General features: G+C 43.4%; 1 protein-coding gene across 2 annotated transcripts in view; it reads right to left on the bottom strand.

Moving 5' to 3' along the window:
• Positions 1–529: 529 nt before the first annotated feature.
• The window catches only part of pamr1b (peptidase domain containing associated with muscle regeneration 1b), a 214,776-nt gene continuing 199,872 nt past the window's right edge, over positions 530–15,433 (bottom strand). The window contains exon 12 of one of the 2 annotated variants that reach the window (XM_051923608.1): positions 530–1,302. In XM_051923608.1, coding sequence (XP_051779568.1) covers positions 757–1,302 — 546 coding nt within the window. In that variant the 3' untranslated portion in view covers positions 530–756. The remainder of the gene's footprint in view (positions 1,303–15,433) is intronic. The other variant, XM_051923607.1, reaches the window with a different exon arrangement.

Genomic DNA, 15,433 nt, shown 5'->3' with positions numbered 1-15,433 from the left:
AATTATTATTATTATTATTATTTAGCTGCAGGCAGGGTGACAGAGCCTGGATAGGAGGAGCAGGGGAGTCGCCCATAGAAGAATGCACCGGCCTTTGTTTTTAACCTCGTTTTTATGGATTTAATTTATGGGCTTTTAACCTCCACCCTTTCACTGGTTTTATTGGATTATTTATTTATTTGAACACTTTGTTTTTAGTTTTAGTTTTAAATTAAAGCACTTTGCACATTTTTGCACCATCCCCTTGCTTCGTCGTTGATGTCCTCACTGTTCGTTCAGCTCATCCAGTTACATTAACGACGGTGTCGGGTTCGAGAGTTCCCCAGAAGCCAAATAGGAGCCTGGAGCAGAACCCGTATCGTCACATATCTGCTGAATGGATTTCGTAGGAATGAGAGTTTTATAGGCTCTGTCTTATGGGGGAAACTGTCAGGAACGTTGTAATGAAAACTTCATCAAAACGATATTCGTTGTAACGGAACTTGACCTGTAGTTAGTTCCACCGATCCACAATGTATCCAGTAGTGTGGCTCACTGACGCCATCCTTGAGTCATCCATGATTTTAGTGAGTTTATTGATAGTTTCGATTTTGTATTAAATGATCTTCCCGGAATACGATTTCATGAGGATGGCAGATACGTAGGAGCGTAGGCCATTGACTTGTTTGCATTGTTATATTCCCTGCATTAGTAGGGGCAAACGGTCGCTCAAGGTGCAGAGTTCATTACAGCAGAAAAACGACGGACCCGCTCTCGCTATTTCATGTTCTTTTCTATCCAGTCCTTGAAGCTGGCAACCCGTGTGTAGACCGTGTAAAGGCCCGGCTTGCAGGCTTGTTCGTATCCCCAGCTCACCAGGCCTAGCAGTTGCCAGACAAGTCCAGAATCCTTCTGACCACCAGCAGTAGAAGTTGAGGAAACTGGGAAGATGGCGATGCCCCCGGTATCGGAGGGGCAGATGTTGGAGAACTGGTGCTTGCTCTCTCTCGCACAGAACATGTTCTCGGTGATACTCACTGAGATGCCATTCTGAGCATACTGCTGTTCACAGTCCACAGTGTCCCCCAGTTCGATGGCACCTACTCTGGTGGTCTCATTTTCAGGAACATGCACACCTTCACTCAGGATGGTCCAGCCAGTCACAAAGGCCTGGGGCTGAGAGCTGTCCACGCTCTGAGCTTCAGGTAAGCAAATTGGTTGAACCTTTTCATTGATTCGGGCTTTGTCTAGTAGCTTAACCATGGCAAGATCAGCGTCCAGGACTAACGAGTCATAGTTTGGGTGAAGAATGACAGCAGAAATCTGCAAGGGAATGAGACAAAGGTCAGTTTAGTAAATAAGTAAATGATACTGGTTAAACAGTGCGTGTGTCAAACTGGTGTGTATGTGGCACCAAATCCTAATCCCCATTAAGAAGGATGAAGCCGACCAGAATTAGTGCAGAATGACACGATTAACTGCTGAACGTTGCAAAGGGAGGATTTGTTGCAATGGCTTTGGTAGCCTGTGGCTGGGCTCCTTGCCCAGCCGGGACGCCTCCACACTGGGAGGATCAGGGGAAGCAAGCATGGCCAGAGTGTTACCTCCCCCGGGACGCTAGATGGCAGCCCCCCCCCCCAAACCCATTTTATAGCGGTGCCTCGGACTCCTGCAGGGCTTCATGGGAGTTGGAGTTTGGTACAGCCCTCTTGGGATTGCCAGGGGGTGCTGCAGCAGGAGCTGCTGAGCCCATATGAGCAGTTCATCAAGCACCTGGAGCACTTCCGGGTGGGCTATAAAAGGAGACAGCAGCCAATAAAGAGGAAAAAGAAAATTAAAAAACGTGTGTGTGCCTTGAACTTGTGTCCCACACTTGTCTGTGTCGGGTTCAGCTGGCGGTGCCAGCCTGTACTGAAAAAAAAATTGTGATGATTCACACTTAATATTTTCAATCTGAACCAATATAATTCTTTTTAGCTTATTGATCCCACAATTTTTAAGTTGAGGCAAATCATTTAGATCAGTCTTTCTCAAAGTGGGCGATAACTCCCCCTTGTGGGCGCTGGAGGCCTACAGGGGGGCGTTAAAGGGCCCAGAGAAAATTGGGGGGTGTTGAAGCGGTTTAGGGGGGCGATGGCTGATTTGTGTTTTTTTTCTAATATTTTAAAATTGTAAACTGAAATCAAAACCTACCTACTATACTACATCGATTATTTTGTTCTTATTCCTGTCCTGTTTGATTGTATAAATATAAATAATTTATCATGGCTTTCGTAGGTAGCCCATCAAGTTTTAACAAGTTTTTATTAAACAACGCGATTTGTGCAATCCTGTATCAAGCGGCCGGATCATCGATACTTGTTCTAACTGATTCCGGTCATTTTTATCGAAAATCAAAAATATAGAAAATAAAAAATATCGAATTAAAAAATGTCAAAATTTTCGTATAAATAAAAAATTAATCTTAGCCCTAGCCTTAACCCCTAAACCAATTTTTTATTTATACTAAAATTTTGACATTTTTTAATTCGATATTTTTTATTTTCTATATTTTTTATTTTCGATAAAAATGATGGTTACCGTTCTAACTTGCTCAGTACGAATTCCGTCGAATAAGGTAAACGAGTTTGTGCATGTTTGTCTTATTCCTGTCGGAGCGTGCTGTATTTTAATCCTATATAAGAGTACGTAATACTTCTTTTATCTTCATTAGCGTTTTTGTGTGCAATCGTTAGAAAGTTTTTTAAGCTCAATACTTGACTCACGTATTTGTAAAGACAAAACCATGTTGGAAGCAAAAAAGAAGAGACAGCAATACAGTGCGGAATATATTAAATACGGATTTGTTGAAAATCCCACAAATCCATCTTCGCCTATGTGCCTTCTTTGTCAAAAAACATTTTCGAATGAAGCGATGAAGCCTTCTAGGCTACAAGATCATTTGAATAAAATGCATCCAGATAAGAAAGAAAAAAATGTGGCCTATTTTCAAGACCTGGAAAAGAAGTACATAGCTCAGCCAACTGTATCAAAACTTTTTTCAGTGGCTTCTAAGCAAGACGATGACGGACTTCGAGCCTCGTACAATATCTCTTTGTTAATTGCTCAAACAGGCAAACCACACACTATTGGAGAAGCAGTTAATTTTACCGGCAATAAAAGAAGTAATAACTACTGTGCTCCATAAACCAGCGGCAGATATTATTCGAAAAATTCCTTTGAGCAATAGTTCTGTGCAAAGACGAATTGATGAAATGGCTGAAAATATTGCAGACTCATTGTGCAATCATCTGAAGACTAGTCAATTCTCAATTCAGTTGGATGAGTCCACTTTACCAACTAACGAAGCACTATTGTTGTCATACATGAGGTTTATTAAAGATGAGAAAATATGTCAAGAACTATTATTTGCTAGAAATTTAGAGACAGATACAACCGGAGAAACCATATTTAATACACTGGAAAAGTTTTGTGATGAGAAAGAAATTTCCTTGAAGAATATTATATCAGCTGCTACGGATGGCGCTCCGGCTATGACAGGGCGTCACAAAGGCTTCATAGCGTACTTAAAAAATAAAATTCCAGATGTGCTCGCTGTTCATTGCGTCATTCATCGACAACATTTGGTTGCGAGAAATTTGAGTGAACGGCTGTTTCAATCACTGCAACATGTCATCAAAGCAGTCGATAAAATCCGAAAGAGCTCTTTAAATGACAGATTATTTAATCAGCTTTGTGTTGTTAATGATGAAGATTTCAACCGATTGCTGTTTTACACAGAAGTGTGTTGGCTATCAAGAGGTACTTGTCTGACTCGATTTTATAATCTGTTTGACTCTGTGATAGAGTTCTTGGAAAACAAAGACACAGAATTGCGCAACAACCTCATCACATCAAAGAATGATATTACGTACTTGACAGACCTGTATAAATTGTTTAATGATATCAATCTCCAACTTCAAGGTGACGACTTGAACTTGATTAAAACAAAAAATATCGTTGCTGCTTTCGTAGCCAAACTGCTCTTACACAAGAAAAACATCGGCAGACGTGAGTTTCACAATTTCCCTAATTTATCAGCAGTACCCTTCATCAACAATGACTTGCTTGTTTACTGCCAACATTTGGAGAACCTCCACAGTGATTTCAAAGAACGGTTCCAGGACATTTTAAAATTGGAAATACCGGACTGGGTGTTGGATCCTTTTTCAAATGTCAACACAGCAGGATCATTCCAGCTTGAGGAAGAACTTATAGAACTGACAACGAACGAGGAAATAAAAGTCAAATTCAAAAATGGCTACCAAGAATTTTGGCTACAAAAGCCAATCCCACAATTGTACCCTGGATTGTGGTCGATTGTTCAACGATTTTTGGTAGCATTCCCATCGTCATATTTGTGTGAACTTGGATTTAGTGCTGCGGCAACGCTGCTAACTAAAAAGAGGAATCGTTTGAATGTTACCGAACGCGGTGACTTACGGCTGTTTTTGAGTAAATTCGAACCTGATATTAACAAACTTGTTAAAAATCATCAGATTCATCCTTCACATTAGATAAGTTTTAAAATTTTAATTGAAATGTTTGTTTTAATTTGAATAAAAGTCTTTTTAAATATTATAAAGTTGCGTTTTTATTGCTCCCGTTAGTTAGAAAGTCTCATTTAAAATGTAAGTTTGAACTCAGAAACAGAATAAGACACATATGGCACGCTATAATTAAAGTAATGATTGCGTTTGTGATTTTTAAGATGTGGTAAAGTTAAAAATTTTGGGGGGCGCTAGAAAATAATTGATTCTCAAAGTGGGCGGTAGACAAAATAAGTTTGAGAACCTCTGCTTTAGAGTGATTGGGTGCAATTCACTTGTTTTATACTAAATCTATTTTTTAAGTTGTTGTTCTTTTTTGGCAGTTGGAAAGCCAGCATGCTGGAAAGTTCGACCGGAAGAATATACAAACGGCCCCTCAAACACAGCACACGAACAAACTAAAATATTAAGTTAACTGAAATAGGATTTTTACGTTTATTCCCTCCTCCATAACTTACTTTGGTACAAACAATTTTTTTTTACTTTGATTGAGATCTGAAACCAAATATTTCAAGCTTCAACACTAAATGACTAATCTGAAGTTGCTTGAAAGAGAAAATTTACGTTGAATGAACAACATCAATGTTCTACTTTTTTCAGTGTGGGTGGTCCACACTTTGTAGAGCTAAATATTTATTTGCAGATAAATGTGTGTGTGGTTTCTGAAAAAGAACAAATACAATAACTGTCACAAAAATAAAAGCCCACGGAATGCTAAAAACGGGTAATACCCAAAAAGGTCAGCAATGCCGTCGTTGGCAAAGGCCCTGAATAAAACTTACCAAATGTGTTGGAACTGTAGAGACTCAAACAAATCACTACTTAAACAGCCATTACCAAATCTGTTTTATAGAAACTCTTATTCTCTCAAAAGACACCCCCAAATATTCTGCAATAACTCTCACTGGGACAAAGCAATCTGAACGAAACAACGTACAGTATATGGAGCTTCGAACAAGCTGGGATCAATCAATCAATCAATCAATCAATTCAATTTTATTTGTCATTTAACAGAACATCCAAGATGTGCTGCAGAATGAAAATACGATGCACAAGACTTTAATAAAAACACATAGTTAAAATCAGCCTACAATAAAATACTAAAATGCTTCATTTAAAAGACGAACGGCAGTAGGAAAAAAACTGTTTTTAAACCTGGTAGTTCTACATTTCAGGCTGCGGTACCTTCTGCTTGAGGGCATGAGGGAAAAGAGTTCAGAGGCAGGATAAGTAGGGTCTCTAGAAATCCGCACAGCTCTGGCCAGACAGCGTTGTTTTGCCAAATCTTGTACATTTGGCAACGGGGCTCCAATGATCCTCTCCGCAGCCCTCACCACTTTCCTCAGTGCTTTCCAGTCCAAAGCGCTGCAGCTCTCCTGCCACAGAGAGCTGCTGCTGGTTAGCACGCTCTCTATGGTCCCTCTGTAAAAAGTGGTGAGGACTGACTTACTGAGATGGGCCCTCTTTAGCCTCCGCAGAAAGATCAAGCGCTGGTGAGCTTTCTTGATGACAGAGGAGGTGTGCAGGGACCAGGTGAGGTTGTTCGTCACATTAACTCCCAGGAACTTAATAGACTGCACAATTTCCACAGCAGTGTTCTTAATGTAGACCGGGATGTGTATCAGCTGTTTCTTCCTGAAGTCGATGACCAGTTCTTTTGTTTTTTCGACATTCAGTATCAGATTGTTTTTATCACACCATTCCACAAATGACTTCACCTCCTCTCTGTAATCCCCTTCCTCGTCACCTCGAATGAGACCCACCACTGTTGTGTCGTCCGCATACTTAATAATTTGGTTTGTGCTGAACTTGGCACAACAATCGTGGGTCATGAGCGTGAAGAGGAGGGGACTTAGAACACACCCCTGTGGAGAACCTGTGCTCAAGGAGATGGTATCTGATTTATTCTTTCCTACCCGTACGTACTGTGGCCTATCCATTAGAAAGTCCAATATCCAGTTTTGCATAGGTATGCCCAGTCCCAATGGGCCCAGTTTGCTGATCAAATTCTGAGGGATGATGGTATTAAAAGCCGAACTAAAATCAACAAACAACATGCGGACCATAGCGTCTCTATTCTCCAGATGTTCCAATGAAAAATGGAGTGCAATAGATATGGCATCCTCTGTGGCACGGTTGGAGCGGTAGGCGAATTGGAGTGGGTCAAAAGAGGAGGGTAGGACAGAAGTAATGTGGTCCTTGATCAGCCTCTCGAAACATTTCATCACTATTGATGTTAAGGCTACAGGGCGATAGTCATTCATGGTTGTGACTATGGGTTTTTTCGGAACTGGGATGATTTCTGAGGTTTTAAAGCAAGATGGCACAACAGCTTGACACAGAGAGATGTTAAATATATCTGTAAGGACATGTGTCAGCTGCTCCGCACATCCTTTGAGTACACAACCTGGTATCTGGTCTGGTCCCGCAGCTTTCCTTGGATTAATTCTCCTCAAAGTCCGTAGAACATCATCCGGTTCCAGACACAGTGCCCCTGTGCCAGAGTGATGAGGTGGGCGCCGGACAGCCGTTTCCAACTTTTGGGTGCATCCCGCCCCCATACCCCTTCACTTCAGTCAGGATGGGGGTGTACAGCATCGAGCAGCGCGTCTTCATGGTGTGAACCTGTTGGGTCACCAATCCATTTAAGCGAAGATTTGAAGGAAAACATGCAACGTGAAGTTGCTGCTATTCCTCCCCGAGACACTTCCCGATATGTTCAGGAACATGGAGCGCAGCGTCAAAATGTGTCTTTCTTCCTTCAGTACAGGGTGCGCACAAAGTCCGTATACCCCTATCTTTGGGAGGACTTTGAAAGCTAAAGGTTACCCCTTAGGAATCCAAAACATCTGTATGGGTCCCTCCATGATCTCTGCATAGCCGAATGCGCCGTTCTGCAACATTTGCGGGGTGACTTTCTGGAACTTTCTTTTCCCCAGAAAAACACATTTTGATTGCGGGAGCTGCGATAAATCGCGCACTCGTCAGAGAACATAAGCTTTTCCTTCTCAGCATTTGTTGGAAATTGGTGCAGCATCAGATCACAAACTTCCTGACATCTGTCCAAGTCGGCATCTGATAACTCGTTAACGGGCAATGGACGCCAACACTTCATTTGCAAGTCCTGTTTGATGTGTTTTCGCATTGTCGATTCCGCTATTCCCAACTCAGCAGCATGTTTACGAGTGGATTTCATAGGGGATCGTTGGACAGACTCTGACACATCTGCACACATTTCATTCCTTGTGGATGGTCTTCCACTTCGCGGCGCATCTCGGACACTGCCCGTTGCAAAAGCCTTCTTCTCCCACTGCAACAATGTCCTCTTTTGTCAGCGATGCCTTCCCAAAACGCACAACAAATTCATCCATGACATTTTTGATCGATTTCCCAGTAACAGGCCGCTCATGAACCCACACAGTGGCCACCAAGCACTCCTCGATCGTGAAAACACTTGTGTCACCCATCGCTTCATCTCAGAACAACCGCCACATTGTTGCAATTTCTTGAGCGGCAGCAGGTGGCAGCACCAGACGGGATGTCGGAAACACACCTCGAAATACTGGGAAGACTTGGGCTGATGTCCCCAGGAACCAAATTGTCATGGTTATTCCTGTAAATGCTCCTAAAGATAGGGGTATACGGACTTTGTGCGCACCCTGTACAATTCAGCCACCCCTGCTAAGCGGTCAACTCAGGAATATGCCGGTGGACGAGCCGCTGGTGCCCCGGATGATGGACTATCTGTCAGGCAGACCACCATCTGTGAGGAACACTGGCGCACCACATGGAGCAGGCCTGTCTGCTTTGCTCTTCACTCAGTACGCCTCCGACTACAAATATGACAGCAGGTCAGGTCACTGGCAGGAATTCCCAGGTGATTCTGTCACTTATGGGGTGTGTTGATGACAAGAATGAGACAGAAGAGACGAGTCCAGGGGGAGAACTTTGTTTGTTGGTGTAGAAAGAAGGGTCTGCAACTTAACTTCATCAAAATAAAGGAACTGCTTACTAACTTTTAGCACACCAAAGTGCCTCCATGTCTGGTGTCACTAGTCAGGGAGGGGATGTAGAGGTGGTCCACTCCTACAAGTACTTGGGGGTCCGCATCAATGACAGGTTGGACTGGTCTCATAACACAGAGGAATGATAGAAGAAAGACCAGAGCGGACTCTTCTTCCTTACGAGACTGTGTTCCTTTAATGCCGGCAGTGACATCCTAGACATCTTCTATGACTCTGTGATGGCCACTACTGTGTGCTGGGCTGATGACATCACTTCAAGAGAGGCCCACCAAACCACCAGGTTAATTAAAAGGGACACTCTCGATTATGGAACACATTCTGGACATTCGAATGTAGTAGAGGAGGAGAGAATGAAGACAAACCTGAGTGCCATTATGAACAATGCTGCACATCCTGTATGTGACACAGCAGCACTGAGGACGAAGTGTGTCAAGAAACGCAACCTGGGATATTCACTTGAAAGAGGCCCCAAATATTCTGTAATAACTCTCACTAGGATGAAGCAATCTGAACGAAACAACATGCAATGTGCTCCTCAGTATGTGGAGCTTGAACAAGCTAGGCTGCCCCTGCGTCGCAGTGATGAGGTAGGCGCTGGACAGCCGTCGTGATGTTTAACCTTCATTTGCAATTTCTGGGTGCCTACCGCCCAGACCCATTCACTCAGTCATGCGACTTCTCATCAGGATGGTGGTGTACCGTATTGAGCAGCGCGTCTTCCTGGTGCAAACCTCTTGGGTCACCAATTCGTTTAAGAGATGTCAGAATCAACTGGATGATCGTGAGGTAATGGAAGGTTACTAGCAGCATGATGGAACAACGTGTCACACATCGGCAAGGAGCATGGATGAAACTGAGTCCTTCTTCGACAACAGGGTCATTTCAAAGGGTCGCCGGATCTGACACCACCAGACTCCTTCCTTTGGGGTCTGCTCAGAGGAAAGGTCTATCAGGACAAGCCTCACACTGTGGAAGACCTGAAGGACGTGAAATTGCTGCCCTTTCCCCCGAGAACCTTGTCGATATGTTCAGGAACATGGAGTGCCGCATTGAAATGTGTCTGGCAGAAACTGGAAACCACTTCCAGCATCGCATGTCATGCAATCGATTCCACATACGTCAAGGTAGAGAGTGGATTTTTTTGGTTCAGGTTTCTTCATCCTAACAGAATATTTGGAGCCTCATTCGAGTGAATCTCCCTGTATATTAATAAAGAAACAACATTTCTGAGTGTACTTTATACTTTACTTTACTTTACATTCAGTTCACCACGGAGGACATGAAACGTGACGGGCTAGCTTTCTTAGCTTGTGAAATTTCCATCAGCAATGGGGGACATTTGACAGTTGATGTGTACCATAAACCAATGCATACGGATCAGCATTTAAGGTTTGACTCTCACCATCCACTAGAGCACAAAATAGGTGTCATCAGGACTCTACAACACAGAGCAAACACCATACCCACAGACACAGCACCCAGGGAAGCAGAAGAACATCACATCAAAAAGGCCTTGAGAAAATGTGGTTATCCCAGCTGGACTTTTGTCAAAGCAGGGAAGACACCTAAAGAATCCTCTAAGCAATCCAGGAGAGAGGAAGGACAACCGCTGCCTAACCTTTGGTGATCCCTTATGTGTCAGGAGTATAGGAACAGCTGAGACACACTTTTTCAAAACATCAGGTGTTGGTGGCTTTCAAACCCCAAAACACGCTACGGCAAAAATTCGTCCACCCCAAGGACCGGGTGCCCCGGCACAGACAGACTACTATAGTTTACACAGTTAAGTGCCAAGAGGATTGCCGTGAATTATACATCGAGGAAACCAAACAACCACTGGCGAAGTGGACGGCACAACACAGAAGAGCTACCTCATCAGGCCAGGACTCCACAGTCTATTTACACCTACAGGACAGTGGTCACTCTTTCAGTGATGAAGATGTGCACATCCTGGACAGGGAGGAATGCTAGTTTGAGCGAGGAGTCAAGGAGGCCATTTATGTGAAAAAGGAACGACCATCGCTGAACCAAGAAGGGGGCCTAAGGGTACATCTTTCACCATCTTACAGTGCTGTGATTGCAGCCATTCACCAACTCTCTGTGAATGGTACTCATGGCCATTGATCAATGGACAATTGGCATATCATTGATCACACAGCCCATTGTTAGTCAATGCTGCTAGTTTCGGTCATTATGCAAAGGTACTGTTTATAAGGTTGGAGAAACCTGCAGTCAACTGAGACTGAGGAAGTCACTTGGATGAGTGATGAAACGTATCTCCCTGGAAAAGAACTCTGTGCAGATGAACTGAATCAACTTTCTAGAATTTCCTTACCTGGATTATTGAGCATGCACCCTAACCCTAACCCTAACCCTAACTGTACTTTATACAGTTTTAAACGTTAAACTGAACATACTTTGACATAAAGGATGGCCTGAACACATCAGTTAAACATCATTAAGAGCTTTGAAACAATTGCTATATCTATACTAATGAAAGGCAAAGCCCTCACTGACTCACCGACTCACTCATCACGAATTCTCCAACGTCCCGTGTAGGTAGAAGGCGGAAATTTGTCAGGCTCATTCCTTACAGCTTACTTACAAAAGTTAAGCAGGTTTCATTTCGAAATTCTACGCGTAACGGTCATAACGGTCAACAACTTCTGCCACGTTAAACTTTCTTATTTATGGCCCCATCTTCACGAAATTTGGTAGGCGACTTCCCTGCGCTAACCGAAACCGATGTACGTACTTATTTTGGTGGTATGACACCACTGTCGGCCGAAATTCTATGTGTAACGGTCATAACGGTCGACAACATCCGCCATGTTAAACCTTCTTATTTATGGCCCCATCTTCACGAAATTTGGTAGGCGGCTTCCCTGCACTAACCGAAACCGATGTACGTACTGTGGAACTAGCCCCGGACACAGACAGGCAGACATGTTAATTTGCACCACCACACGTTTATTTACACTACTATTTACAAAGTCTTGTGCCACACAAACCCCAATCTCCCCCAAAGTCCAGGCCAACCACACTTTGCCTTCTTCGGACTGCCTCCTTCTCTCTTTCTCCAACCTCGTCCTGCTTCCACCCAACTCCAGCCTCGAATGAAGGGAAGCGGCCCCTTTTATCCATACCCGGATGTGTTACAGGTGTGCACCGGCAATCCCGCGGACACGCAACAGTATGGCGGAAGTGCCGGCTGTCCTCCCGGAAGCACTCCGGGTGTTCCCTCTCTTCTTCCCCCCAGCACTTCCGGGTGTGGCAGAAGTACTGGGGTCCAGGGTCCTTCAGGCAGGGGGACGCAGTGGGCCCCTCCAAGTCCTGTACCCATGGCCCCCAATACAACCAGGGCGAACCCTCCTCCTGTCTTCCTGGGCGTCCCGGCCAGGTGCCACAGTACTTATTTCAGTGGTATGACGCCACTGTCGGCCGCCATATTGAACTTTTCAACGGTCTTTGTTACTTATGGGCCCATCTTCAAGAAATCTGGTACGCGGGTTCCCAACGCTAACTGAATCCTACTTACGTACATATATACGTCCATAGCCTGCAGCTCGATCACCGTGTGAGGCGGCGTTGGGTCCCCCATCCCCACGCCTCCCACGTAGTTGACTGCCTGCCTATATAAGGCCGTCTGTCACTTCGGTCTCTTCATTCCCTTCCTTGCTTCGCCACGGTATTCACATCTCCCTGCTGATAACTGCAGCCTTTTTGTTTAATCCACGGCTTCTATTCTATGTTTTATTGTTCGTTTATTATGATTATAGTTATTGTGTTGGTATTTTAGACTTAGTTTACATTGTTCAGGTACCCATTTCCTTTATCGTTCCAACCGTACCCTCATTAACATGTCTATGGAGGTGATCACCATCGATCCAAGAACTGTCACGTACCGAGTGGTTTCCATGCCCGGAGATGGCACCTGCCTTTTCCATTCTCTGTGTTACATATTGCACGGCCATATCAGGCTCACTCTTGAAATCCGGAGGAACATTGTGTCTTATGTATTGAATGACTGGGACAGGTTCAAGGTGTGGACTGATGACGGTACAGGAGATAATTATACTACACAGGAGCACTAGAAGAGTGAAATGCTTAAGCCCTTCAGCTATGGTGCTGCATGTGAGTTGATGGCTGCCGCTGAATTGTTCGGTTGTCGCTTTCAAGTGTACTGAAATGGGCAAATATTTTACACCTTTGGACAACCACCAATGCCTCTTACAAAGCCTTCTTCAAAATGTTTACCCCAATCTACGAAATCTCCACGAAAACGACGTGTCATGGTTGAGGGAGAGAGCTATCCTGACACCAAGAAATGACATGACTACGACTATAAACCACATTTTACTTCAAGAACTACCTTCACAACCGAAAACATATCCGTCTGTGGATTCAGTTGTAGAAGTGGAAGACGCGGTGCACTATCCGGTAGAGTTTCTCCACACTCTGAATCCTCCAGGCACTCCTGAGCATAATCTATTTTTGAAGGTTGGGGCACCAATAATGTTACTGAGAAACTTACAGCCAGCGAAACTTTATAACGGCACAAGACTTCAGGTCACGTGTCTGCAAAAGAACCTAATTGAGGCAACTATTTTTACTGGCGGTGGCTCAGGGGAGAGCGTTTTTATTCCTCGCATCCCCGTTATACCCTCTGATCACCAATTTCAATTCAAACGCCTCCAATTTTCAGTAAGGTTCTGCTTCGCAATGACAATTAATAAGTCTCAGGGACAGACCCTACAAAAGGTTGGCATTGATTTGAGGCAAGATTGCTTTTTACATGGCCAACTGTACGTTGCATGCTCGAGAGTGAGCTCAGCGCACAGCTTGGTCATATTACAACTGGAGGGCTGAACTGACAACGTGGTATACAAAGAGATCCTTAACAAATAATTATTGGGATATTTTCCTTCAGTTTAAAAAGGTTTACTTTTCTTCTTAATAAAAATTTTAAGACAGTACTTCGCCACTGCGAAGCGCGGGTATTTTGCGAGTTTCTAATAAAATTAACAACAAAGCGTATAACTTATGTCAAACTGACGCACACAAAGTCAACAAACAATACAGTGTTTCTGGGTATCACGTCCTACTCTACATCTTTGTGTTAAACTCTACTCTAATTTGGGGCTGATGACTATAATTGAGTCCCGCCATAATTACCCACCTATTAAGTTGCCCATTTTAAATAAATCACCTGGGTTGTGGGCGGGGTGTAAATTATAAAAGAAGTTTCTTTGGGTTTTAGGTTAGTGGGAGAGTGAGTGTGAGAGGTGAAGGACAGAGCGAGGTATGGAGAGTTAGGGTTGGATGGCCTGGTGTTGGGTTTTTCTTTCTTATTACTTATTTAAGAAATGTAATTGTTGTACACATGTGGATAGTGTGTATCGAACTGTGTAAAATTTGTGGAGCTAGACAGCTAAGCTCGTGTTGTCCTCTTGCCTTGCTTCTGTTTTGTGCATGGACGTGCGGTCAGGGGAGGCAGAGCCTCACTCGTCATCATAGTTATAACATAAATGTTTCCACTGGTCTGTGCTATATATTTGTTTTCTCTATGATTTCAATAACTTTGATCATTTTTATAGTCAAAATCACTGAATTGGTGCATTTCCTGTTCAGATACAGAGGAGAAACGCGAGGGGCGGCAGTGACGAGCCTCACCTCACCTCGAACTGCGCTCTCCCTCTCACACGGGGGTGATGGCTGCAATTGGTGAGCGCCTGTCGCTGTCTTTCTGTATGTCACCAATATAAGGTGTGCAGACACGTTTATTATACACCCTGACTTTCCTCAGTCTGGCTAATATCTTTAATTAATATGTGTGACATATTTAGTCTTGCTGATCAGACATAAAACCGCAGTGAGAAGGCACAAGGTGAGGCAGACAGTACCGTTGTAGCAGTGCTCCTTTATAAGAACTGTGTCTCCCAGCAGTCCTTGCAGGGGCTGCTGGGGTCAAAGGAGGTTTAAAAGAGTGCCCATGCAGCTCTTCCGCCAGACCAGGAAAGTGCTGCAGGGAGATCATCGGGAGCACATCCGGGTGCGTTATAGAAGGGGCCACCTCACTCCATTTGGAAAGCCAGAGTCAAGTGGAAGAGGATGGAGCTTGCGAGAGAGGAGTGGAGGTGGCTAAAGGAAAGGACTGAGTACTGTGTTTGAGTTAGCGGAGCTGGATTGTGCACTGTACATACTGTAAATAAACCGTGTGTGTTGTGAACATCTGGTGTCGTGTCTGTCTGTGGCCGGGTTATCTTTTACACTGTGTTTACATTATTTGTTATACCCCAGAAAATTAGAGGTGCCATTGTTTAATCCATCGTCCTGTTGATCTAGGCAGGGACTGAAGCAGATTTAAACTTCTGGGCAGGAGAAGATAGATAGATAGATAGATAGATAGATAGATAGATAGATAGATAGATAGATAGATAGATAGATAGATAGATAGATAGATAGATAGATAGATAGATAGAAAGGCACTATATGATAGATAGATAGATAGATAGATAGATAGATAGATAGATAGATAGATAGATAGATAGATAGATAGATAGATAGATAGATAGATAGATAGATAGATAGATAGATAGATATGAAAGTCACTATATAATAGATAGATAGATAGATAGATAGATAGATAGATAGATAGATAGATAGATAGATAGATAGATAGATAGATAGATAGATAGATAGATAGATAGATAGATATGAAAGTCACTATATAATAGAGATAGATAGAAAGTCACTATATAATAGATAGATAGATAGATAGATAGATAGATAGATAGATAGATAGATAGATAGATAGATAGATAGATAGATAGATAGATA

This window comes from Erpetoichthys calabaricus, chromosome 2 (genome assembly GCF_900747795.2).
Source record: "Erpetoichthys calabaricus chromosome 2, fErpCal1.3, whole genome shotgun sequence".
Classification (NCBI taxonomy): domain Eukaryota; kingdom Metazoa; phylum Chordata; class Cladistia; order Polypteriformes; family Polypteridae; genus Erpetoichthys; species Erpetoichthys calabaricus.
Note: the sequence above shows the minus strand (reverse complement) of the source record. Positions and strands in the feature narration are given on the sequence as shown.